At 44.7% G+C, this 25,009-nt stretch overlaps 2 protein-coding genes across 5 annotated transcripts; one reads left to right on the forward strand and one right to left on the reverse strand.

Annotated features, from left to right (window-relative positions):
* Positions 1–284: 284 nt before the first annotated feature.
* Positions 285–7,688, reverse strand: LOC124015316 (probable ATP-dependent RNA helicase DDX5). 4 transcript variants are annotated; one of them, XM_046330476.1, is made up of 13 exons: positions 7,492–7,688; positions 6,142–6,319; positions 5,939–6,035; positions 5,704–5,837; positions 5,558–5,623; positions 5,321–5,462; positions 5,041–5,201; positions 4,409–4,581; positions 4,138–4,248; positions 3,984–4,045; positions 3,028–3,087; positions 1,326–1,547; positions 285–1,092 (listed from the first exon to the last, which is right to left on the reverse strand). In XM_046330476.1, exons 1-13 carry the CDS (start codon positions 7,530–7,532, stop codon positions 641–643), a joined length of 1,899 nt encoding a protein of 632 aa, XP_046186432.1. In that variant the 5' UTR covers positions 7,533–7,688; the 3' UTR covers positions 285–640. The 4 variants fall into 4 exon arrangements, with proteins under 4 accessions (XP_046186432.1, XP_046186433.1, XP_046186435.1 ...); XM_046330477.1 differs by having other exon boundaries at positions 951–1,092; positions 1,310–1,547; XM_046330479.1 differs by lacking the exons at positions 285–1,092; positions 1,326–1,547 and adding an exon at positions 2,008–2,890.
* Positions 7,689–9,329: 1,641 nt separating this feature from the next.
* Positions 9,330–24,541, forward strand: LOC124016457 (centrosomal protein of 95 kDa-like). Its single transcript, XM_046332033.1, has 21 exons — positions 9,330–9,692; positions 13,640–13,768; positions 14,066–14,173; positions 14,936–15,049; positions 16,212–16,329; positions 17,009–17,130; positions 17,865–18,097; positions 19,147–19,213; positions 19,321–19,388; positions 19,600–19,772; positions 19,999–20,128; positions 20,486–20,603; positions 20,896–21,171; positions 21,226–21,305; positions 21,497–21,650; positions 21,939–22,117; positions 22,319–22,393; positions 22,683–22,835; positions 23,094–23,240; positions 23,417–23,488; positions 23,665–24,541. The coding sequence occupies exons 1-21, from the start codon at positions 9,668–9,670 to the stop codon at positions 23,839–23,841; spliced, it is 2,718 nt and encodes a 905-aa protein (XP_046187989.1). The 5' UTR covers positions 9,330–9,667; the 3' UTR covers positions 23,842–24,541.
* Positions 24,542–25,009: the final 468 nt, after the last annotated feature.

Consider the following 25,009-nt stretch of genomic DNA (forward strand, 5'->3'; position numbering starts at 1 on the left):
TGTCCCCAGTCCACCTCGTCGTGCTGCTGCTCCAGTTTCAACTGTTCTGCCTGTAGGAGCACCCGGAAGTAAACCTGGCTACGTCACTTCCGTACGGACAAGAAAATGATACAAGTCTTCATCCATTATCTTACATTCTTTTACCTCCTAACGATTATACTTGTGCAATTAGGAATGTTAACTATAATAATTATTTTGTGTCCTGATGTAATTGTTTTAATTGAATATCCACTAAGATCAAATGCTGGATGAGTAATCAGAATAGAACAATGAACCACCACAACTTCAATTGAATTGTTTTATTTGAAGGCCCATGCATGACCCCCAGGTAAGATCTTAACATATCACTTTAAAACATACCACTAACTCAAAATCTGCATTACTTAGTAAAAATAAATTACTGAGGAATGTAACAAATAAAAACAGTCAAGGAGAGGTGCACCCGTTAAAGATGCACTTCCAACAGCCCCCTTGGGACTCATTTCAATGCTTGGGGTTACTGAAGAATTCCAACCCTGCTGTAAGCAAAAAAAAGTTAAACAGTACAAAGGATAATAATATTCATATAAGATTTAAAAAGACAAGAGGGGAAAAAGGTTGGTTTCGTTGTGAATTGTGCGCACAATCTACACCTTGTCAGTTACTGTGGGAAAGGAGGAGGCATAGAGTAGGGTCCCATGGGTGGGGGTTGTTGGGGCTGCTGCGCCTGTGGGTTAAAGGGAAACGGCGGGCGACCCATGCCGTTTTGGGTGGCCGCCTGTGCGGCTCCAAACTGTGGAGGGGCCTGGAAGTTCTGGCCACCGAACGCACCCACCTGATTGGTGGCGCCGAAGCTAGCCTGTCCGTTGCTGCTGTAGCTGTTGCCGAAGCTACCGCCAGAGCTAGCGCCCTTGTTATAGGTGCTACCCCCGTAGCCCCCTCCATTTTGGGTTTTTGCGCCAAAGGCACTCTTTGGTCCCCCACCGAACCCCCTGTCGCTATCCTTGTCCCTGTAACTGCTACTCCCACCACCACCACCACCGTAACTCCTCCCCCCAGAATACCTATCTCGTCGGTCATCCCTAAAGCCACCTCTTCCCCCCCCTCCACGACCTGGAAAACAAGACAAAAACAAGAGACAGGGCAGTGATGAGACTGATAGCAGTGATGGGTGGCGTGAAGACATTTTAGTTTAAATGATAGTTGACAAATAGGGTGAGAACAAGGTGGGTCATCTTGGTATTTTTTTTTTAAAGAACCGCTGCCCCAAAAACCTTCAAATAGATTTCTTATGTCTGCAGATGTAACCACAGCCTTGTTCCCGTCTCACCCGCCATAGGAATTACCTCCTCTGGCCTCCGCCATCTGGAGAAGCTTGGGGTTGATAGCCTGGTTAGCTTCGCGGAGCACAGCTATGAGGTCACTGGCCTGTTTCATGTTGTTGGGGGTGAAGAAGGTGTAGGCAGTGCCCGTTTTTTGACTGCGGGCCGTGCGTCCAATGCGGTGGATATAATCCTCAGAGGAGTTAGGATAGTCATAATTTATGACAAATTTCACATCCTCCACATCTGTAAAGTGTTGCAGTGTGGCAAAAAGGACGCCATACAGGATTTTGCACACCACAACAGCCAGACCAAAGGACAAGGTTAGCATATAGAATGGAGAGCTAAAAGGTTCCAGACTGGAGACTTAACTGAGCTGCAAAGAACGGGGTTAACCAACACAATCCAAGAAATACAGATACTCCATGGGAATACTACTGTGGGAAGAGAGAAACGAGATGCACACTCCATTTGCTTACCATATCAAAAAATCCTAAGGCATTCTCCCTCCCTTTTTTAACCAGGGGAGGAAAAGAACTGGATTTGAAGTCTTACCATTAAGGAGTATGCATTCACTAGTCCTTTCCCAATGCAGCGAACTCCCCCACAAATTGTCAAGTGACATCCAGGAGCTTCTACGCAGTAGGGCCCCTATGTGCACTGTTGCCTCCTCGTGTGCCAATATAGGACCTTTCAGTTGGTATGGGTTCTGAAGGTCCTTTTTCCCAGTACACACTCATGAGAAGCTTGCTAATAAAGGCCTCACTGCACGTCTTGCCAAGACCGAATAGACCAAGTACTAATTTGAGGGGGGACCCAAAAAAGGCAAAAATGAAAAAGGCCCAAGTATTGACCCCTGTGGTGCCCCTCAGAGAGCATAGAGCACCCCATCAGTCTCGTCGAGGCAAGATCTTCCCAGAAGCCAGTGTTCGTTCACTTGAGAAAATGTCTCTCGTTGGCAGGTCTCGACATGACTTTTAAAAAAGCAGGCGAGGGAGGAACTTTGGTTTTTGAAGCTCTTCTATTTCACTTTCTCTAGATGTTCCCATAGCCCCTTAAACACATGTGCCAGTTTCTCATCAATTTCGATTCGACAACAGTAAGTTGAAAACTGCTCTCTCCATTTCAAGAAAACCAGTGCTTTGAGGGAGAAAAAAAGAAATATAGCAATGGAAAGCTGTGACAGTTGCAAAACACCCATGCTTTTTTTCGGGGACAAGCTCCGTATCTAACAGAATCGCTCCAAATCTTAAACAGTGACTTGCAATACAGTGCCCTCTACAAAATGCATGCAAGGCAAATGGTCACGTCAAGGGTTTGTTTTTGTGTGTGTAACGTTTGAGTTGGAAACGTCTCGACGAAGGCATTTGTCAGGTAAAATCCATGGACAGAGAACAAATAATGTCAAGTATAAAAAATAAAAAAAGATATCAGAAACGAGGCTTAGCCACACTGCCTTTTGACTTGAGGATTACTGGCACACAGAGCTTTCACCTCTCTAGGCCCACTGGGTGGCAGCCAGTTGGGCAACTTCATTTCCAATATGTCCTCCTTCCCCCTCGAGGCCTGGAACTTGTCATGCCTAGGCCCTGCCACAAAGACTGCACCTTTAGGTGAGAAAAACTCAGAAAATGCATAGAAGTTAAAGAAAGCCAAAACCACTTTCTTTAAAAAAGTGAAAATATTGAGGAAAACAACCAGAGGGTTTAACCAAAGCCATACTGACCTAGACCGCGGGAGGCCACGTCGGTGGCGATGAGGATGGGGGCCTTGCCGTATTTGAACTCTGTGGAAAAAGACTTCAGTTAAATACGGCTGGGGGCAGCATTGAGTAGCTTGGATGAATAAGGTGCCCAGATTAAACGGTCTTCTACTCAGGCCCAGTTGGTAATATATGCATATTATTAGTAGATTTGGATAGAAAACACTCTGAAGTTTCTAAAACTGTCTGAATGATATTTGTGAGTATAACAGAAGTCATATGGCAGGCAAAAACCTGCGAAAAAAATCCAACCAGTAAGTGGGAAATCTGAGGATTGTAGTTTTTAAACTCTTTGCCTATCAAATACAGTGTCTATGGGGTCAAATTGCACTTCCAATAGATGTCAACCGTCTTTAGAACCTTGTTTGATGCTTCTACTGTGAAGTGGGGGCAAATGAGAGGGGAATGAGTCAGTCTGCCAGAGGCATGACCTGACCAAGCGCATTCACATGATAGATATACAATGGAACTCAAGTTAACTACAGACAATGGAATTCTCCAGTTGGAACATTATTTTAGATTTATGTTAAAAACATCCTTAAGATTGATTCTATATACCGTTTGACATGTTTCTACAGACTGTAGTGGAACTTTTTGACTTTTCACACGAACAAAAAGGAGGTATTTGGACATTATCGAACAAAACAAACATTTATTTTTGGTGGAACTGGGATTCCTGGGAGTGCATTCTGATGAAGATCAAAGGTAGGTGAATATTTATAATGCTATTTCTGACTTCTGTTGACAACGCAACATGGCAGATATCTGTTTGGGTTGTTTTGGTCTCTGAGCTCTGAAGTCAGATTATTGCATGGTGCGCTTTTTCGGTAAAGCTTTTTTGAAATCTGACACAGCGGTTGCATTAAACGAGTCCATAACATTGCCGTGACAAAAAAAAAAGAAATATATTTCAGACATACCATTGAGAACCCAGTCCCTCTCCTGCTGGCTCTTGTCTCCGTGGATACCCATTGCTGGCCAGCTGTAACAGACAAACATGGACATCAGAGGCATGACTCATTACAAGGAGAATGACATTCCAGTTAAATGAGACACTATTGCGATGACCCTTACCCATCTCGTCTCATCCTCCTGGTGAGCTCATCACAGCGTCTCTTGGTCTCGGTAAATATGATGGTCTTGTTCTCCTTCTCGCTCATGATCTCTTCCAGCAGACGGAGGAGTCTTAGTTGGAAAGACAAGAGACCGGGTTCAAATTGGCATGACTCACTTTATCCTGGACGAATTAATGACCAATTGAAGAGTTCTTCCGTTTGAATTCCTTCAATTACGAAGCAGTGTAAATGTGACGTTTGGCTTTGCGGAGGAGGAATGTGTCACTCACTTGTCATCCTTCTCTCCGTCGTTGCACACATCCACTATCTGCAGGATGTTGTGATTGGCGCTGAGCTGCAGAGCGCCCACGTTGATCTGGACATACTGCTTTAGGAAGTCCTCAGCCAGCTGACGCACCTCCTTGGGCCAGGTGGCACTCCACATGAGGGTCTGACGATCCGGCTGAGAGAAGAACCGAGAAAACAGACGAAGGATTTGATGAAATACCAAGTAAAGCAGTCTAATGGCTGATCCTACAGGAAAACCGAATCAAATTTTATTTGTCACATGCGCCAAATACAACAGATTTAGATTTTACTGTGAAATGCTCACTTACAAGCACTTAACCAACAATGCAGTCCAAGAAATAGAGTGAAGAAAATATTGAATAATTAATAAAAAGTTACAATAAAATAAACAATACCAAGGCTATATACAGGGGGTAGCGGTATTGAGTCAATGTGCAGGGGTACTGGTTAGTCGAGGTATGCAGACTCTGCAGTGATTTGTCAAAGTTCAATGGGAATTTTGCCAATTGAAATGAGCTGCAAGTATTGAGCAAGTCTGCAAATCATTGCGGGAATGAGCCTTTATACTGAAGAACTCTCGCCAAAGGAATTGCGTTGAGCCAAAGCCACATACTCTAATTTGGTCCACAATTTTGCGGATTTGGGGCTCGAAGCCCATGTCCAGCATACGGTCAGCCTCGTCCAGCACAAGGTAGGTACACCTGCGAAGGTTGGTCTTCCCAGCCTCCAGGAAGTCAATGAGACGCCCTGGGGTGGCAATACAGATCTCAACACCTGGGGGAGAAACAGACAAACACTCACTCAGATGTCTGCCTCTGTCACCAAAATTACTTAATACAGAACCAACGTACTCAGAAAACAAATGAGCGAAAAACAAAGTGGTGGATAGATACCTCGCTCAAGGTCCCGAATCTGGGGTCCTTTGGGGGCTCCACCATAGACGCAGACTGACTTCAGACGGGAGGCCCTGCCGTACTCAGCTGCAACCTGCTGCACCTGCTGGGCCAGCTCACGGGTCGGGGCCAGCACCAAACACTGAGCGACAAAGATAGAGATAAGTGTTATTCAGCGGGAATCTTCCTGTAAAAACTATGGATGTTTTCTAGTCAAAAGGCTTATGGTGTACTTACTATAGGTCCGTCTCCATGCTCCAAGAATGGCTGGTGTTGAATGTGCACGATTGAAGGCAGCAGATACTGGGGGGGGGGGGATTAAGCTTGGTTCATCTGCACAAATATGTACCAGAAAGATGCTAGTTTTAAATCAATGTACTTACAGCAAGGGTTTTACCAGAGCCTGTCTGGGCGATGCCCACCATGTCTTTCCCACTGAGGGCCAGAGGCCAGCCCTGAGCCTGGATAGGAGTTGGCTCAGCCCATCCTTGTTTGGCAATCACATCCATCACATAATCTGAAAAATACAAAGTTCGATTACATATGAGATTCAATTCCACCATCTTATACAACCAGCTTATTCTTATTAAGCAAAGTTGGAAGACAGGTTTTACTCACTTGGAAAATTGGCCTCATGAAACTTCATCATTGGCTTGGGGCAGTCTCTGCCCTTCACTGTTACTTCTTTACTTCTCAGGTAGTTCTCCACCTCTTGCTGCAATTGGACACATAAAAGGTTGTTCATTGGCAAAGACCATTTGAATCAAAAGGTGAAGACCACACACTCAAATCACATGGAAAGAACTGCCTGGGTCACTTACAGGTGGTCTGCGGGTCACATCCGGGTGCTCCTGGTAGAAGTTCTTCTCAAACTTTGGGAGCTCATCCATGTTCCAGTGTTTTTTACGCAGTCTTTCACCTGGGTTGCCAAATTTCCCCTGTGGGGGTCCACCCCTACTGCCACCACCGCCGCCTCCAAAACGAGGTGCACCTCCATACCTGAAATAGTAGGGGGAACAACCTAATATTAGATGACTGAGCATACAGTGGATGCTGTGTTGAAGTCAGTTATGCCAGCTACATTGCAGAGCTGAAACCCCACATTCCCCTACGAGTTTGCATGGCTTGTTGAGTACTACAACAGCTAACGTTACCTTGATAAAAGTTAGGTTCCTTTAGTCTAATATTTGGCAAATTGGCTCTGGAAGCCAAGCACTCCAACTAAACGTGAATTGGTTAAAGAAACAAATCCACCTACTTTAATATCACAGTATATGTTCCCTTTGTGAAATTATTTTAACTGTAAACCGTTGCAAGCATACAGTATTTTTTTTAGCGACAACACGTTTGTGACGTCAGTCTTCCGTTTACACAGGTGCCTGAGACGCAGACAGCTAATTAATGCAGGTAGTCCACACCCCCTCTTCCGTAAACAAGTACTGTAACATGGCCGTGTGGGAACCCTAACCCAATAAATATGTGTATCAATTTCGCCGATATTAAAGATAAGGTCCTTACGCTTCCAAACCCGTACCGCAATCGATGCGTGTTTATGTTCAGACCGATCGTCGTGGCTCTTATCTTAACACTCCCCTACAGAACGACGCCTTAATTTAATGATTTGTGTAATGAACTGAGAGCCACGAACAAGGGCTTACACATGCAAAGACGTGGTAGGTCTAACTATATTAGTTTCTGCGTCATGTTTGAACCAGTTTAGCTGCCATTTTAATTCCGGGCGGTAGAGGAACAAAGGGAACCGGCCGGCATTTTGATTCGAAACAATTTGCCACATTTAAGATTAACAAACAATCCAAGGTTCTTACCTAACCAACATCACATACTATATTTTATGCGCCGATGTGTTCGAAGAAGTGTTATTATATCAAATATCGCATAGGCCTGAGAATCTCCCATTGCTAACGTGCGTTATACATAGCTAACAAATGTTAACGTTAGGTGCCAGCTAAACATTTGCCCGACCTGCTTGTCACATCAATTAGATCAGGCAAAATGTCCTTTAACAATTGATTAGTGTTCGAAGAAGTCGCATTAACATTGCGCATCTAGCCAAAGCCAATGGTAGCTAGCTACAGTACCGCGTTAAAACTAACCATCGCACGGTCTTTTCCTAGCTAACGACGTTTGCTAAACAGACTCGCGTTACTTACCCCCTGTCTCTGCCACGATCTCTGTCGGAAAATCCGGGCATGATTAAGCAGAGTATGAAAGTAACAGACTGTATCTACGTCTATATCTCTAAACCAATCTATGATAAATACAAGTGGGTAATCTACAAGTGCGACACACGAAAATAGAACTGCCGGGGACACAAATGTCAGTCAAACGGTGTACTAGCTCATAACACATTGGAACATATCAACGCGCCTGTGTCTGGTACTACTTTTTCTCCTTATTTGGTCACGGAAGTTAGTTGATTGACAGTTTGTTATTAACCCATTTTTACAGTAACCTTCATTACTTGAGACAAATTAAGTACTGATGTATTAACTTATTCAACATGGACAACTTATAAATCATTTAAAAAATGAATGCAGGTAGTAGACGCAACATTGTGTTTACACAGGAACGCTACAACTTCTACTCAATAGTCTACTGAAAGAAGCAACAATACAATTTCCCCAAAAATGGATGAGAACCAAATATGTACAAAAGCAAATCACCCTGATCACCCCCAACGTTTGCAATGAACACCTATCTTCAAATCAAATTTGCCCAATGTTCATTTTAATGCAGTCAACATATAATGGATACCAAAGACAGGCAGAAACTGCTTCTCTAATAGAAAACCCAGATCCCACTTGTTGGCGACTTTGGCTAGCTAAACTCATGCGCAGAAACACACGTCATCGTTTTAACGGACTGCGCATGTGCAGGCAGTCAAATCGAAAGGCACTCCTTCCATATACAATGTTTGTTTTACGAAAGTGAAAAAGTGTCTGTTTGTCACTTTCAAGAGGTTGGAGTAATAACATGTTCAACTACTTACGACATTGGCTCGAATCTAGATTATGCCTTTATTTCTAGAAAAATCACTAAGGAATCACTTTTCATAGACCCAGGTTTGGTCGACAAAAGCAATGTTGCCCACCCAAAAGAATGTGCAACCTGTAATGAAACTGTTGCGGTGGGACAATGATTCTCTACAATGACTGCTTGTTTTGTCACATAAATTGAAATAAGGCGAACTATTAGAATTTAAATGCACCCTAGCAGGCAATGTTTCTATTTTGGTAAAGTTTTACCACATTTCCTTTAAAAACAGCTCATATATATTTTTGTACATCAATTTATACACATAAAAACGGCATTTGAATAGTACATTTACATTTGTTTTTAAAAAGTACATGTTAAAAACAATTAGAAACAACCATGAATAAAATTACTTTTCCTTGTAAAAACATCAAATTTGTAAAAACCATTTAAACTGTAAACAAATGATTTAACAAAAGTAAATCATTTAAAAAAAAAGTTACTTCGTTAGCAGACAATTGTCGCTATTTTCTGAATATCGAACAAAATAATCCCTAAAGTGGAGAAGTAAATGACTTCTCAAACTCCCAAACCCAGTCCTGTTCTCCTTTTCTAGCCATCCCAGAAATCTCGCGATGATAGGCCTCTGTGCTTAGAAAATCTTGGAACAACTTTAGGACAGATACTCGGAAGAACACCCTGTCTACCGTGTGATATTTTAATAAAAAATATGGTTATTTTATCGAATGTCTGTCCGGGCTATCTTATAAAATAACAGAAGAGTCAACTGGAATAACTAGAAGAAAGAAAAAAAGAGGACAAGGAACCCATTTTCCCAATCGTTTATACGCTTCTTCCGGAAACAAAGTACCAGTTTACCATGGTCGTCACTAGTTACCACAGCCACAAAGTCATAAACCCCGCCCATTTCTACAATGTATTTTCTTAAAATGTGATTTTTAAAACCTAAACCTAACATTGACCACACTGCCAAGCTCATGCCAACCTCCAACCTTAAATGAAGGCCAAAAAGCTAATTTTAGTTTTCATGAATTTTTACAGTATATCCATTTTTACTTTGTGTTTTGGGTAACTAGTGGAAACCGTTTACCACCCAATCAGAAAACATTTGCATTTTAAAATGTCGATTACTTTCTGGTTGGCACCCGGCACCTTTTTTTATTTCTGTTCTCATGATGAAGGTTTATCAGTGAGTGGCTAACCTCGAAATTTGGAAAAAGTACTGCTACAAGCTAGCAATGCGAGTAACTATTTTCAGAGGTCAAGGGAGACAGTATTGTTGCCAGCTCGACTGACTACCACACAGCTAGCTAGCGCGCTCGTTACTGCCTAATGGGAACCCAAGAAGATGAGAGAGGTAATCGAGGTAGCGACGGTTAATCTACTAGCCAACTAAGAAGAAATTGCACCTAATTTGGTGGTTACTGTAGCCATATCAATCAGGAGAATTAACTACATAGGCTATTTAAGGAATTATCCAGTACTTTTCTTGAACCTAGTTATCTAGCTACTGTAACATACATAGCCAGTTTGCCAACTACAGTAGTGTTCTTTGCGTTAGTATTAGCTAGTTTACCACACTGTAGTTGGTGTTGCTAACATTTCTAAACTTAGCAACTGTAAAGTTAGCTAGCATACTGTGCCTGCCCGCGCATGCCCACAAATGAGCTGCTATTACGTCAACAATCATGTTGGGATGGTTGCCACCAACGGAGCAGTTTTGCTGTGCATTGTCAACAAACTGAATCAAATCGCATGTATTTATAAAGTCCTTTTTACATCAGCAGATGTCACAAAGTGCTTATACAGAAACCCAGCCCAAAACATCAAGCAATGCCGATTTAGAAGCAAGGTGGCAAGGAAAAACTCCCTAGAAAGGCAGAAACCTAGAGAGGAACCAGGCTCTGAGGGGTGGCCAGTCTTCTTCTGGCTATGCAGGGTGGAGATAAGAGTACATGGCCGCCATTAAGGCCAGATTGTTCTACGAGATGTTCAGGTGTTCATAGATGACCAGCAGGGTCAAATAGTAATCAAAGTGGTTGTAGAGGGTGCAACAGGTCCGCACTCGAGGAGTAAATGTAAGTTGGCTTTTCATAGCCAAGAATTCATAGGTCGAGACAGCAGGTGCGGTAGAGAGGGAGTGGGATTGGGAGAGAGGGTCCAAAACAGCAGGTCTGGGAAAAGGTAGCACGTGAAGTGAACAGATCGGGGGGGATCCATAGCCACAGGCAGAACAGTTGAAACTGGAGCAGCAGCACAACTAGGTAGACTGGGGACGGCTACAGCCAAGAGTCGTCAGGCCAGGTAGTCCTGAGGCAGTGTCCTAGGGCGCAGTGCAGGGCCAACCAGGTAGGATATAATGCCACCCACTTTGCCAAAGCACATCCCCCACACCACTAGAGGAATATCAACAGACCACTAACTTACTACCCTGAGACAAGGCCGAGTATGGCCCACGAAGTTCTCCACGGCACAAGCCCTTGGGGGCGCAAAACCGGACAGGAAGGCCACGTCAGTGACTTGACCCACTCAAGTCGAGTATGGCGAAAAAAGCCTGGCACAATGTGACGCACCCCTCCTAGGGATGGCATGGAAGAGCACGAGTAGCCAGTGACTCAGCCCCCAATAGGTTCAGAGGCAAAGAATCCCAGTGGAGAGATGGGAGCCGGCCAGGCACAGACAGCAAGGCGGGTCGTCACTCCAGTGCCTTGCTGTTCACCTTTGCACCCCTGGGCCAGACTACACTCAATCATAGGACCTACTGAAGAGATGAGTCTTCAGTAAAGACTTAAAGGTTGAGACCGAGTCTGCGTCTCTCACAATGATAGGCCGACCATTCCATAGAAATGGAGCTCAAAAGGAGAAAGCTCCTGCCTCCAGCTGTTTGCTTAGATATTCTAGGTACAATAAGGCATGTCACTTTTGACCGTAGGTAGGAGCAAGTCAATGCAGCAAGTCCATGTAATGCTTTGTAGGTTAGCAGTAAAACCTCAATCAGCCCTAGCCTTAACAGGAAGCCAGTATAGAGAGGCTAGAATTGGAATAATATGATCACATTTTTTGGTTCTAGTCAAGTTTCTAGCAGCTGTATTTAACACTAACTGACATTTATTTAGTGCTTTTTCGGGTTAGCCGGAGAGTAGAGCATTGTAGTAGTCTAAGCTGAAAGTGACAAATCATGGATTAGCTTCTCTGCATAATTTGAGGACAAAAAGATAGATTTTTGCAATTTTATGAAGGTGGAAAAAAGCTGCCCTTAAATATTCTTGATATGTTCATCAAAAGTGTAACGGCGTTCGTCTGTTGAATGAAGAGAGTCGGACCGAAATGCAGCGTGTAGGTTACTCATGACTTTAATGAAATAAATCGCGGTACATTAAATAACTGAATTCTAAATACAAAAACAACAGAACGGAACGTGAAACTAATTACAGCCTATCTGGTGACTACAACACAGAGACAGGAACAAACACCCACGAAATACAAAGCGAACTCAGGCTGCCTAAATACGGTTCCCAATCAGAGACAACAATAAGCACTTGACTCTAATTGAGAATCGCCTCAGGCAGCCAAACCTATACCACACCCCTAATCAGCCGCGATCCCAAATAATACAAACCCCAATACGAAAACACAACATATAAACCCATGTCACACCCTGGCCTACCCAAACATAATAACAAAAACACAAAATACAATGACCAAGGCGTGACAAAAAGAGAGATCGGTGTCCAGAGTAACACAGAGGTCCTTCACAGTTTTATTTGAAACGACTGTACAACCATCAAGATTAATTGTAAAATCAAACGGCAGATCTCATTGTTTCTTGTGGCCTATAACTAGCATCTCTGTTTTGTCCAAGTGTATTTAAAAATAAAAATAAAATTTCACCTTTATTTAACCAGGTAGGCCAGTTGAGAACAAGTTCTCATTTAAAACTGCGACCTATCCAAGATAAAGCAGATTTAAAAGTAAAACATTTGCGCCATCCACTTCCTTGTGTCTGAAACAGAGAGTGAATATAGAATATATGATGAAAACAAAAGTGGTTCTAAAACAGAAGCTTGCGGAACACTGAAACTTACCATTGATTTGTCAGAGTACAAACCATCCACAGAGATTAACAGATATCTTTCCAACAGATAAGATCTAAACCAGGCACAAACTTGTCCGTGTAGACCACATATTCCCAAACTGGTGTACGACTACCCCTGCCGTCTTGGGTACGCCAAATAGAAATATGATTAACATTTTTTAAATTCTTCACATTTTCAAACGGCACAGAATTTAATCAGAAGCCACTGCCAGATTTCTGAATAGGGCTGCTTTCAGTTTCTTGCCTTGGCAAATTGCACTGTTAAGACACGGATGCCCTTTGCAACCATGTACCTATGCAAGAGTGGATTCTCGGCCCTCACTAGCATGAAAACATAAAACAGGCACAGATTGTGTGTGGAAAATGACTTAAGACTGAGACTCTCTCCAATACAACATTGCAGAGTTATGTGCATCCTTTCAAGCACACCCTTCTCATTAACCTGTGGCAAGTTATTCACCATTTGTTGATGAACAAATAAGGTTTTACATGTAAGATGGCTAAATAAAGAATACAATTATTGATTTTTATTATTTATGCCCTGGTGCTATAAGAGCTCTTTGTCACTTCCCACGAGCCGGGTTGTGACGACAACTCTCATTATGTTTAATAAATGTTTCGTATAGTGTGTGTGTGTGTGTTGCAGGCTTACAATGATGGCAAAAAACAACAATTGAGAGTGTGATGACCCTGTTGCTAGAGGGGGTATGCAGCTGTAGGTTGAATGTTTGATGGGGTACGGGGCTATAAAAAGTTTGGGGACCATTAAGGTTTCCAATCTCTCCAAAATAATGTGGTGATCGGTGGTGTCAAAAGCGGCACTAAGGTCCAGGAGCACGAGGACAGATACTTGGCCTGACACCATTAAAAGGTAATTTACCACCTTCACGATGCAGTCTCAGTACTATGATGGGGTCTACAACCAGACTGGAGCGTTTTGTATGCATTATCTGGCTTCGGGAAAGCAGCGAGTTTCTGCTTAACAACTTTGTCAAAACATTTTGAGAGGAATGGGAGATTCGATACAGGCCGGTAGTTTTAAACATTTTCCGGGTTGAGATTTGGATTTTTCAGGAGAGGCTTTATTACTGCCACGTTTAGTTTTAACGTAATCTAGTTCATCACTGCTCCGAGAAGTATGATCTACACTATGCACTTTATTCATAAATTCAAGGTCTGCATTTAGTGTGTAATGGTCCTTTTTACAGATTGGGTGGACGTGGCGAATGATATCCTTAGCAAATGTCACTTTAACCTGAGACTGAGAAAGGTGACGGACTGTAATGCCAATGTTTTTGTCGCCCTGTATGAGGCCATCTTGGGAGAGAAAGTCCCAGGTAAGTTTACACCAAACATGGCACAATAAACATGCCCACCAAAAGAGCAATATGTGTTGTTTTTTTAGACCTAATCAACTATCCCACGTTAGTTCTTTTTTTTAAAATGGCTGCGCTGCATGCTGTTAAGACCAGGAATTGAGAGCTTTAGAGGAGAGTATTCTTACAATTTCAAGAATGCCACACAGTGCTACTTATGATCGTCAAACCTGCCAACACAAGACTGTGTTTGTCAATGAGCTAGTACGTGGCCAAAGTGCACAAGAGGCTGTGATTTGGAACTGTGTGTGTGTGTAGACTACATCGCCGCCCTGGGCAGTCAGGAGGATGATGTCCACAACGTCCAGTCTGTGATCGACTCTCTGGCTCTGGACTACCTTCAGATCAGCCTTTCACACATCACAGGTGAGTGGCACTTACTCTTGACTCACTATTCACCAGTTAATTAACTAGTAACTACTCCTTTATTCCCTAGGTATTCACTAGCTATTCAGTCAATCACCTGACCAACTCAAATGGGATTTGTCACATGCTTCGTGAACAGGTGTAGACTAACCGTGAAATGCTTACTTCCAAACAATGTAGAGAGAAAAAAAAATAATGAGGAATAAATACACAATGAGTAATGATAACTTGGGGTAACAGTACTGAGTCGTTGTGCAGGGACACGAGGTAATTGAGGTAGATGTGTACATATAGGTAGGGATAAAGTGACTAGGCAACTGGATAGCTAAAACAGTAACAGCAGTGTATGTGATGAGTCAAAAGAGTTAGTGCAAAAACGGGTCAATGCAGATAGTCCTGCTACCTATTGGTTAACTCTTTAGCAGTCTTAATACATGGGGTTAGAAGCTTTTCAGGGTCCTGTTTGTTCCAGACTTGGTGCATCGGTACTGCTTGCCGTGTGGTAGCAGAGAGAACAGATGATGAATGCTGAAAGAAAATCAAGTGATCTATTTAGCTACAAGCAGAGGGTCTCTGGCTAAATTGCTGTTTAGATTTCAAAGCACAGCCTTGTTCAGAGCAAACACAAGCCTCTTTGTTGAGGAAAATTCACCGTAAAAAGATGCAGACGGGTTAGTTCTAATTAAAGGACAACAATGTGGTGTTGATTATAGTTCCACTGATTCATCGCTTGTCCCTAATGTGTTTTTCCCCCGGCTCTAGGCGAGAACATTGTACGAGGGGACAAGGAGTCCATCAAGAACCTGCTGGAGATCTTTGACGGGCTGCTTGAGTATCTCACCGAGCAGATCAGCGAAGAGGAGTCACAAAATGGAGGTAGACACAAAAGTCGTATTTTACTCCATTACCCTCTCAACTGTTACATTTAGGCTTAACCTTTATTTAACCAGGAAGTCCTATTGAGGTCAGAAGACCTGCCGGATGTCACCCCTGTTCTTCCTGATCTGATATCACCCCTGTTCTTCCTGATCTGATATCACCCCATCCCCCTCAAACCTAATCTGTGTCATTGACTGAGACACAACCCTGTTTGGGTGAGATCACCCGCACATGAAGTGGACAGAATGGCCTTTCTTAACCCGGTTTAGAGGCGGCTGGCTCTGGGATTACCGGGAAGCGGTTGGCCCATTCAATTGGCAGCGCTCCGCAAGCCTTTGTGTCCGTCTATGGTGGTCTGCTGGCCCCCTCTCCCATCGCAAAACACCAATTACACTTAATGACCGACTATCAGCTCTGGAAATTGAAATGACATGCATTGAAAGAAGGCTCTGGTGAAAAAGGCTGGTTTATCAAAATTGATGGGGTTGGTGGCTTGCCGTGAATCCGAAAGGAGCTGTGAATGTTTGTCTGTGACGCTACAGACCGCGGTTCACCAATATTATCGACCGATATTGGCCTATTACAGCTATGTTAATATTGGCTGATAATTCCACTGATAACCGATTTATTCAATATATAGGATGAAAAAAGGGAATCTCATGCCTACCATAACACTTGCAGCCATTCTCATTGTCAGTCATTTCACAATGTAAGAAATCAATATTTTGAACCATATTTCTTGGACAATTGTTCTTTTGAATAGCAATTTATGCGGATACAGTGTGGGAAAATAACACTTAAAAAAAAAAATCCCGGCATAAAACAGTATATCGGCTGTATCGGATCCAGAATAACGTATCGGAGGGGCTCTAGTTTAAACCTGTTGATATGTCCAATTAGTAGGATAGGCTATGCATGAGTCACTACAGATAATGTTACTGTCACACTCGATGAACTCTTCCATGCACTTTCACAATGACATGGCAAGAACAGTTGTTTGTTTCTCTTCAGCTTTTGGAAATGGGGTTAGATCATTACTCTGTCCATGGAGCTCCAATGTCTATGGATCACTATGTCCTGAGTGCTTATTGTACTACTCTTATTCTACTACTCTCTCTCTCCTCCCTTCTTCAAATCCTGCCCTTTTTCCTCCCTCCAGACAAGGAACCAAACAGTGTTCCTGTGGAGGATGCCCCCCGCCCTACAGGGCCAGTGGTCCCCCAGACAGAGGAACAGAGGTCCCTAATGGAGAGAGCCTCCCAGTATTCTAGTGTGCAGTGAGTGTTTCAAGATCTTCCACGCTACAGCTTCTATGTACATTTCCATGGTTTCAGATTCAGTTCCGTGTTCAAGCAGAGTACCTGTTCTGTTGATCCAACCAAAGACGCTACGTCACGAGACGAGACGCTTGTAAATGCCATTTAGCAGATGCTTTTATCCAAAGCGACTTAGTCATGCATGCACACATTTTACTTACGGGTGGCCTTGGGAATCAAACCCACTACTCTGGCATTGCAAATGCCATGGTCTCCCGACTGAACCAGACAGGACCACTTCAAATGTCATCATCGGTACATCGGGTACATCCTGTTGACACAACAGCCAGTCAGGGAGCACCACACAACACAAATGTCAACAGTAACTGCGAATGTTAAGGTTGGACACGGATCACAAACATCGGTGACGTCACTATGTCACCTCAGCCTGTTCCGACGGCTGTCGCACAGAAAGGCTGGCTGGAAAGTCAACAAAGCTGAATGAGTCATTGTGGGTGACGTAAACCTCTGTTCCTAAACCAGGAAACCCAATGCACTGTTTTGAAACACGTTCTGACTTGGACTGGTATCACACGAACCAGACACACCGATGCACTTTCCACTGTTTGGGTGGTCTTTACTTTGGTTTACTTTGATCGTGATACATCGGTCACGTTACAATGTTTCTTTGCTCTTCCAGCTCTGCCGTCCAGTCTAGCAGCAAACATTCCCTCCACTCTTGGAATGCGGAGGAGACAGGCTCGACCAATGAGCTTATCCTCCTGGGAGACTCCGCCCGCACGTTCACGGCCAAACAAGAAGGTAGGCGGGAACCGAAGGCCTGTTCCTGGCCCATGACATAGAATGCTGAAAAATATGTCCTCTTGTCTTTCTGGATTTACATTCAGACTCAAATCAAATCCCATTTTATTTGTCACATGCTTCGTACACAACCGGTGTAGATTAACAGTGAAATGCTTACTAACGGGTCCTTTTCCAACAATGCAGAGTTAAAGATAAAACACAAGGAATACATACACAGTGATTAACAATGAGTAAAAATAACATGGGAGTATAGGGAGTACCTGTACCGAGTTGATGTGTAGGTGTACGAGGTATTTGCATGGCATTCAGACGCCCTTATCCAGAGCCACTTACAGGATTAGGGTTTTACCTTTATTTAACTAGGCAAGTCAGTTGAGAACAAATTCTTATTTTCAATGACGGCCTAGGAACAGCGGGTTAACTGTCTTGTTCAGGGGCAGAACGGCAGAATTTGACCCTGTCTGCTCGGAGATTCGATCTTGTAGTCCGACGCTCTAACCACTAGGCTACCTGCCGCCCCACAATGTACAGACCTGTATCTGAGAGAAATAATTCAGAACTGTATGCTACTTGAAGAACAGTGAACCAGTTAGAGGCAAATCAGATAGAAAGAAAAAAGAATATTTCACTTGAACCTTTTGTTCAATCATCCTGCATAAACCTATTATAACATGACATGACCTACAAAATCTACACCTCTAACAGCTACCTATTTTACCCCTCCCTAACAGAAGCCTCTTCCCAAGCCCCGGGCCCCAGCACCACGGGTGATCCGGGAACGCCAGGCACCCAGGCCACTCTACTGAGGGAGCCCCTGTGCTCAGCCATCCCCCTGCAGCCCCCATACCAGACTACCCCCCACAGGCCCGACAGAGCTCCCCGCTCGGGTAGCCAGTCTCCCCCAGCCAACGGTCTCGACAGCGGGGCCGCAGTGGAGCAGGAGGCACCTGCTTGGACCTCGCAGGTATGTCCATCTAGTCAAATATATCCACGCTGAATCAATTCAAATTACGCTCAACTCTTGTTCGTTGCTTTGTAATACAGTATCAACTTTCCGTTTGAATCCGTGTTTCAAAGCTCTCAGCAAACGACTGTGTTCTGAAACGCGTTCTGAAGTGACCTCCGCCAAGTACAGTTCACAGTTCACGTCACATCCCACCTGCAAGCCTATGGCAAGTCCAGACACGCTAGCAGGGGCAAATACTTTCCACTTGTTATTCCATTAACAAATGGGGCCAAACAATTGTTGGACAAATGACTTGTGTCATGGACAAAGTAGACGTCCTAAACGACTTGCCAAAACTATAGTTTGTTAACAATACATTTTTGGAGTGGTTGAAAAACAAGTTTTAGTCACTCCAACCTAAGTGTATGTAAACTTCTGACTTCAACTCTGTGTGTGTGTGTGTGTGTGTGTGTGTGTGTGTGTGTGTGTGTGTGTGTGTGTGTGTGTGTGTGTGTGTGTGTGTGTGTGTGTGTGTGTGTGTGTGTGTGTGTGTGTGTGTGTACCCCTTGAGCTCATATATACCATTATAGGTGATGGTAAGGAGCTGTGTTAAGGATGAAATAAAGTATTTACCCAAATTGTCCTGTACACACTACTGCTATTCGTTTCTGTCTTTCTCGTTGTAATTCACGACAATGATAAGACGGTGTACTACTACTGTATTCACTTAGCCTTGTTTTACATTTGAGTCATTTAGCAGACTTACAGGCGCGATTAGTTTTAAGTGCCTTTCTCAAGGGCCCATTGACAGACTGGGGATTCGAACCAGCGACCTTAACCGCTAGACGACCTTCCCGGGAGCGGTAGTTAACGCCGTGCATCTTTTGCGTGATTATGTCGTTAGCATGTGCTAGCTAGCCACTGAGACTCCTCCTTCTACCGGGTTCTCTTTTGTCACAGTTTTATTGTGAATTCTCCCAGCCCCATTGAGTGGAAATGCATCCACCCCTTTGTCTGTCCCCTTTTCTCTGTCTAATGAATGACCATCTCTCTCTCTTTCTTTTCAGTCCCCAAGGCCAGTGGCTGACACAGTTACCAATGGAGTGCGCTCGCCAGCCTTCAACCACTCACCCGGTGACGCACGCTGTCCAATGCATCACAGCATGAATGTGTAGCACCTCCAAACCATGTATCAATTTGACTTATTCAACCTCTTATTCCTCCATGCTTTTCATTTGTAGTGGAGAGTGAGAAGTCTGTGTCCAATCAAACCAAGGCCAGGCTAGAGGAGGCCAAGGAGCTGCAGGAAGTAAGGCATGACGAACCGCTTGGCCTTTGGACTGTTGTAGTTACAATGCCTCGAATGAGGGCTAATTCAATAGTTGAAGTCGACCTCATGCCTAATTCAAATCTAATGATTTGCTAATGCATGTCCAATTTATGTCCAATGCATGTTCAATTGACAGCTAATTAAGGACTAAATTGTTGAATTTATTTAGCAAATTTCTCTCTCTCTATAGCCTACCAGTGTGGGTCCCAGGAGGGTTCTATTCCAGACACAGCCAGACATTCATTTCCTCACCCTGCAGGATGAGCTGGAGGACAGGGCACCACTGGACACTGAGGAAGATGAGGAGGAAGAGACCTTCACGCAGCAGGACAGCTGGGCTCACAGGGAGCGGACGGGGCTCAGGTAAGAACAACACAACGGGAGGTGGTTAGAATAGCATTGTAGATGCATAGCGAGAAAAGCAATATACATGCACTTAAGTTAGTTACACACAGAGGCCACTCAATCTAACATTCACCTCCCTGCCTCACCCTTTGTCTCTACTCTTCCTACCTTTTGCCCCTCTCCTTCCCCCTCCCTCTCTCTCACACGCTCTCTCCCTCCCTCCTCTCTCCCTCTCTCCTGTCAGCAGTAGCAGGGTACTAGAGGAGGATTGTGAGGAGCCTCTCTCCTGGCGTAGACAGAGAAACAGGAAGGCAGAACAGGAGCTGCACCACATGTCTGAGAAGCTGTCCCGACGACTAGAGGAGCTGGACCTGGTGAGTGGTACACTCGTGTGTGTGTGACGCACTTGTCATTATGTGGACCTTACTGGTTAGTCCAATGACCGTGTGTGTCAAGTTATATTTACATTGTGGGGATACAGGGTGAGTTCTGAGCCGTCTCACTGCCTGATGGATGCCTTCCAGTCCCATTCACCCAGAGAATCATCTCACCCGACGTGCTTTCACTTTGCGTGCTTCCCGGCTGACCATTCATCGCACCGCTAAATTGTGTGTGGGGGGGAAACTAAGGTGTCGGGAGCTGGGATTGTGTCACCCCCGGCATCTCAGCAATGTAAATCTAGGTTTAAACGTGTGTGTGTGTGTGTGTGTGTGTGTATTTCCACTCGTCAGATGTTAAATAGAGCGCTAGGAGAGAGCAGAGAGCCCGACGAGGTCAAGGAGGAGGACAAACAGTCTCACCACAGTGACAGTATCATGGAGTGTCGCAGGCCCCCAAGGAGACCAACAGGTACATACACTCCACCTCTTCAATCACGTCAGGGGCCGTATTCATACAGCATCTCAGATCTTGGATCAGTTTAGCCTTAATATTATAAGGAATACGATTTGTATGGGCAGATCCTAGATCATCACTCCTACTCTGAGATGCTTTGTGGATACGGTCCCAGATTGCACCACACTTCTCCAACAAAAGCACAGTTGACTAGCCTGAATGTAGAACTACAACAAGTCATTATTGACCAACTCTGTGATTTAACGTTTCCTCGGCTTTAAACTTTAACCTCTGACCCTTCTCCCAGGTACGCCGCGAGCACCCACACCCCCCCTGTACCCGCTCCCTGTCCCCCTCCCCTCCCCGGGCCCGCCGCTCCCTTTCAGGTCAGCTAGAGGGCGCCGTGAGAGAGGCGGTGAGTGGAGGGGTCACACAGAGACACACCGTCGGCCGTACGCGCCGACGACAACTCCGCCGTCTACAGCCCCATCACAAACACTGCCAGGTCAGAGGGAATTGCCACATCATCACATTGACCAACGCACATTCAGTATAAAGATGGTCACCTTTTTAAAAGACACAAGTTGAACGGTCCAACATAGTTGGCGTGTACACCTCTCTCTCTAGCTGGAAACAGCCTATGAGGAGGAGCTGAAAGTGTACGAGGATAGAGAACGGGCTGCTATGGCCATGGAACGAACCAGAGCACAGGAGGCGGTAAGAGAGGGAGGGGGGAGAGAGGTGTGTTTAAACAGCATCAGACCTACTCATTGTAGCCCTGGGGAGGTGTGTGCGTTTAGACACCATGTGACTGTTTACACAGTAGCCCTCCGGCAGAGGCTGCGATAGATAGACTGTGTGTCCCAATATTATCTACAGCAGACGTTCTGTGTGCTTTTGCCCTGTAGGAGAGGGAGTACAGAGAGGCCATACTGAGAGATGTTCCCCGAACCCCCAAACCGTCCCAAGTGTACACCACAGCAGCCCGACACCGCTCCCCCAGGACCAGACAACCGACTCCGGGCCGCAGGCGACAGGACAAAACCAGGAGAGCCCCACCAAGTAAGACCCCCAAGCTGGAGATGGAGACCGTATCAACTCAAATCTAATCAAAGTACAAAGTGGCTTCCTCTCCTTCTCTTGCCCTGAACCTAAAAACACAGCATTGGCCTCGGTGAAACTAACATGGAGGATGTTTCCTTGGCTATTTATTCAATCCTTTCACAACCACATATGCCTTAGGAGAAAGAGCTTGATATGGATTTGCGCATTAGTCTTAAGTGCAAGTTATGGATTTGTCCCTCTATATTAACCGTTTGTGCTTCTCTCTCCCTCTCCCCTGTTTTCCAGTGAAGGTGAAGGACAACGACCTGCTCCCCCTGCTCCTGGAGGAGTTCCCCCACCTGCACCTCTCGCCCCACGCCCTGGGCAGGATGTGGCAGCAGCAGCTGGGCCAGGTGGACCGCCTCAACGCCTCCCTCTCCCTGGACAACCAGAGGCAGGGCCCACGCACTAAACTCACCAGCCAGGTGGGGGCGCTGTAGCACACTATAAACCACAGGGCGAGTTGGGATGTTTTTAGCTTATCTTGGCTTGGATCTCTGCAAGTCTCCTACCTGTCTGTAACGTTAAAACAGATGTCTAAGTGCGGAGCCCTGAGACCAGGGTTCACCATTGCAACTTTTCCACCTCGATCTACTCCCGTTAACGCGTCAATGTTCTCTCTCCAGGTGGAAGAGGCTCAGAGGAGACACAACCTGCTGGGGGAGATCATCCGCAAAGAGCAAGAACACAACAGACGCCTGGTGAGCCACTCAAAAACATGCACGAGCTTCAGCGTACATGTAAGCTAGACACACACACACACACACACATATATATATATTACCAGTCCTATGTCTCTCACACATTCTTAAACACACACACACCACACACACACACACACACACACACACACACACACACACACACACACACACACACACACACACACACACACACACACACACACACACACACACACACACACACACCAAGCAATAATACAAACAGCCCCTCTAACTGTACAGCCGTGTCGCTCCTCTCCCCCTCCAGAGGGATTTTAAGGAGCGTATCCAGCAACAGAAGTCGACTCAGAACCGTCTGAAGGAGCAGAGGCAGCAGATCGCCCGGGCCAAGAAGTACCACGGTGACTACCACGTCCAGCTCCGAGCACGCATGACGAGGGCCCGCACGAAAGAGGAGAGGGTCAGTTAGTGACGCCGCGCTGAGCCTCCATCCCCAACACGGTTGAGAGGCTCCTCGAATTTCATGTTTCAACGCTTCAAACACTGTACTTTCCATTCCATTTTCCACCCCATGTATTTTTTTAAAGGGAAGACTTGACACAATTGTCATGTATTTAGCTCCATTGTAAAGTCAAAAGGAAACAGGTCATGAACACAATGACTATACAAACACATGTAACGATTGGTTGTATAAGTGTGTGTGTGTGTTGTGTTCCAGATGTTTAAGCAGGCGTTTGAGGAGGGCTTGGAGGTGCAGAAGGCTCGTCTCCGAGAGCAGAGGGCCTACGCCAAGGAGCAGCGCCAGGAGCACCAGAAAAAACACAGAGACCAGATCCAATCTATGGAGAACTATTACAAGGACCAGGTAGAACCAACACACGACCCTCTTTCATATGAACACACACCACGCTATGCTGAGTTCGTAGGGAGAGTAATACCCAAGAAACGGATTCCTGATCTCGTCTCTGTTCCTCCATCGGCACTGACGTGAAAGAACGGGACAGCTGAAAGCTCATTCCACGCTGTTCTGCCATCTTTCAGTTTTCATTATTGGCCGACACTCTCGCTACAGAGAGACAGGATATCCAAGTACGGAAGAAGGCCCAAGAAAAGGTAAATGCAGTCACACACAATTTACTACATTGTACCTCTACTTTGTCTGCACATTTCTGGGGAGATTGAGATAAATGCTCATACTTTACAGGTGAACTTCTTCAGGGTTCAGCATGTGACTACTTCATGCGGTGTTGGGGGTCAGGATATTAAAGCGCTTGTCTCTCTCTCTGCAGGCCCTTCAGAAGATGAAGCTGGAGCTGCGCTCCAAGATGGAGAGGGAGATAGGCGAGCTGCAGAAGATTATCGTCCAGAACGACGACGACGACTACTTCCACGACCTGGAGGTCCAAAGGTTACGGGGTCGCGTGCAAATGGCTTCCTTCCAGTACAACACCAGCTGTCTGCACTGACCCCGCTAACGAGTTAGCAATCTATAGCTACCTGCCGCTAGCTTTCCTTCGGCTGCTGAAAACAAACTCTAAAGTCCCTAAAAACCCACGGATCGGAGTCCTACTCTTCGATTTGTTTTAAATACTTGATTATTTAAGAATGCTAAAAAAAATGGCTCCCTCACTGTGCATTTTGTGTGCTGTCGTTTTGATTTTGTCATGTGGTAAAGATGTGTAGTCCAGTGAATTGTCTTTCACAACCAAACGGGACCATTGTGAAAATTGGATGCAACTCAGGACAAGATTCTTTGATTCCATCTCTTCCTTTTAATGGTATGCAGGATTTGTCTCCCGTAGCGTTTTTAACAATGTCGAATTGTTTATTTGATTGTACTGTGAATGACCTATTAGTCTGGTTTTTAGGTTATGGAACTAACCCGCTACGCTGTTCCAACACCAGAGAGCGTTGATAATCAGAATTCTGTAAAGGTTCCCTTTGCCAGTAAACTACTGTACTAACAAACAAATCAATGGTTAAAAAGACATCCTTAGTGTACAAGGCCAGGTACCATGAGAATAGGGTGTATGGGGCCGATTTCATAATCAGGAAATGTATGCCTTTCCTATGCACACGGAATACGTTTGAATAAACCCCAAACAGCGCACACCCACTGGGTGTCCTACCAATTTGTGATCAGGGAGGTTTTATTTCTATTTAAATCTCAAACAATCCATTTAAATAAGGTGTACCTTTTTTAAATTTGAGTTTGATCAGCGCAAGACTTGAATGTAGAACCATGGAGAATGGTTTAGAATATAGAAAGATAGGCATGAAAACATATTAGTCTCCGTTCAGTACCTATGGGTAGATGTGTAAAAACACTTTTTACACTTATTTTTAGGGAATGAATCCTAATGCCTACATAATTATATAATAGTTTGGTATAATATAATACCCTAATTGCCTGCACTGATCATTAAACTGTGAGGGCAAGTGCCAAGTCACAGTTTGAGCTCCATAATGATTCATAAGTCTATAGGTCCCGATTAGATTTTTACCACAACTTGCTTTTGGCCTTCATGAACTATTATTCACTATTACTCGACTCTCAATCACAAGGATGTCAGTGTTTACAGAGGAAAGAAATAAAAGGTGGGTTAAATCAAATGATGTAATGGAATGATACGT

This window comes from Oncorhynchus gorbuscha, linkage group LG26, assembly GCF_021184085.1.
Source record: "Oncorhynchus gorbuscha isolate QuinsamMale2020 ecotype Even-year linkage group LG26, OgorEven_v1.0, whole genome shotgun sequence".
Lineage (NCBI taxonomy): Eukaryota > Metazoa > Chordata > Actinopteri > Salmoniformes > Salmonidae > Oncorhynchus > Oncorhynchus gorbuscha.

Excerpts from the sequence above, each read along its gene's own strand:
- LOC124016457 (XM_046332033.1), top strand. The coding sequence starts at position 9,668 with ATGGGAACCCAAGAAGATGAGAGAG. Across the intron at positions 22,118-22,318 it reads GCACTAAACTCACCAGCCAG|GTGGAAGAGGCTCAGAGGAG; the intron begins GTGGGGGCGCTG and ends TTCTCTCTCCAG. Across the intron at positions 23,241-23,416 it reads AGAACTATTACAAGGACCAG|TTTTCATTATTGGCCGACAC; the intron begins GTAGAACCAACA and ends GCCATCTTTCAG.
- LOC124015316 (XM_046330476.1), bottom strand. The coding sequence starts at position 7,532 with ATGCCCGGATTTTCCGACAGAGATCGTGGCAGAGACAGGGG. Across the intron at positions 6,036-6,141 it reads ATGTGACCCGCAGACCACCT|CAAGAGGTGGAGAACTACCT; the intron begins GTAAGTGACCCA and ends GTCCAATTGCAG. Across the intron at positions 5,624-5,703 it reads GCTCTGGTAAAACCCTTGCT|TATCTGCTGCCTTCAATCGT; the intron begins GTAAGTACATTG and ends CCCCCCCCCCAG.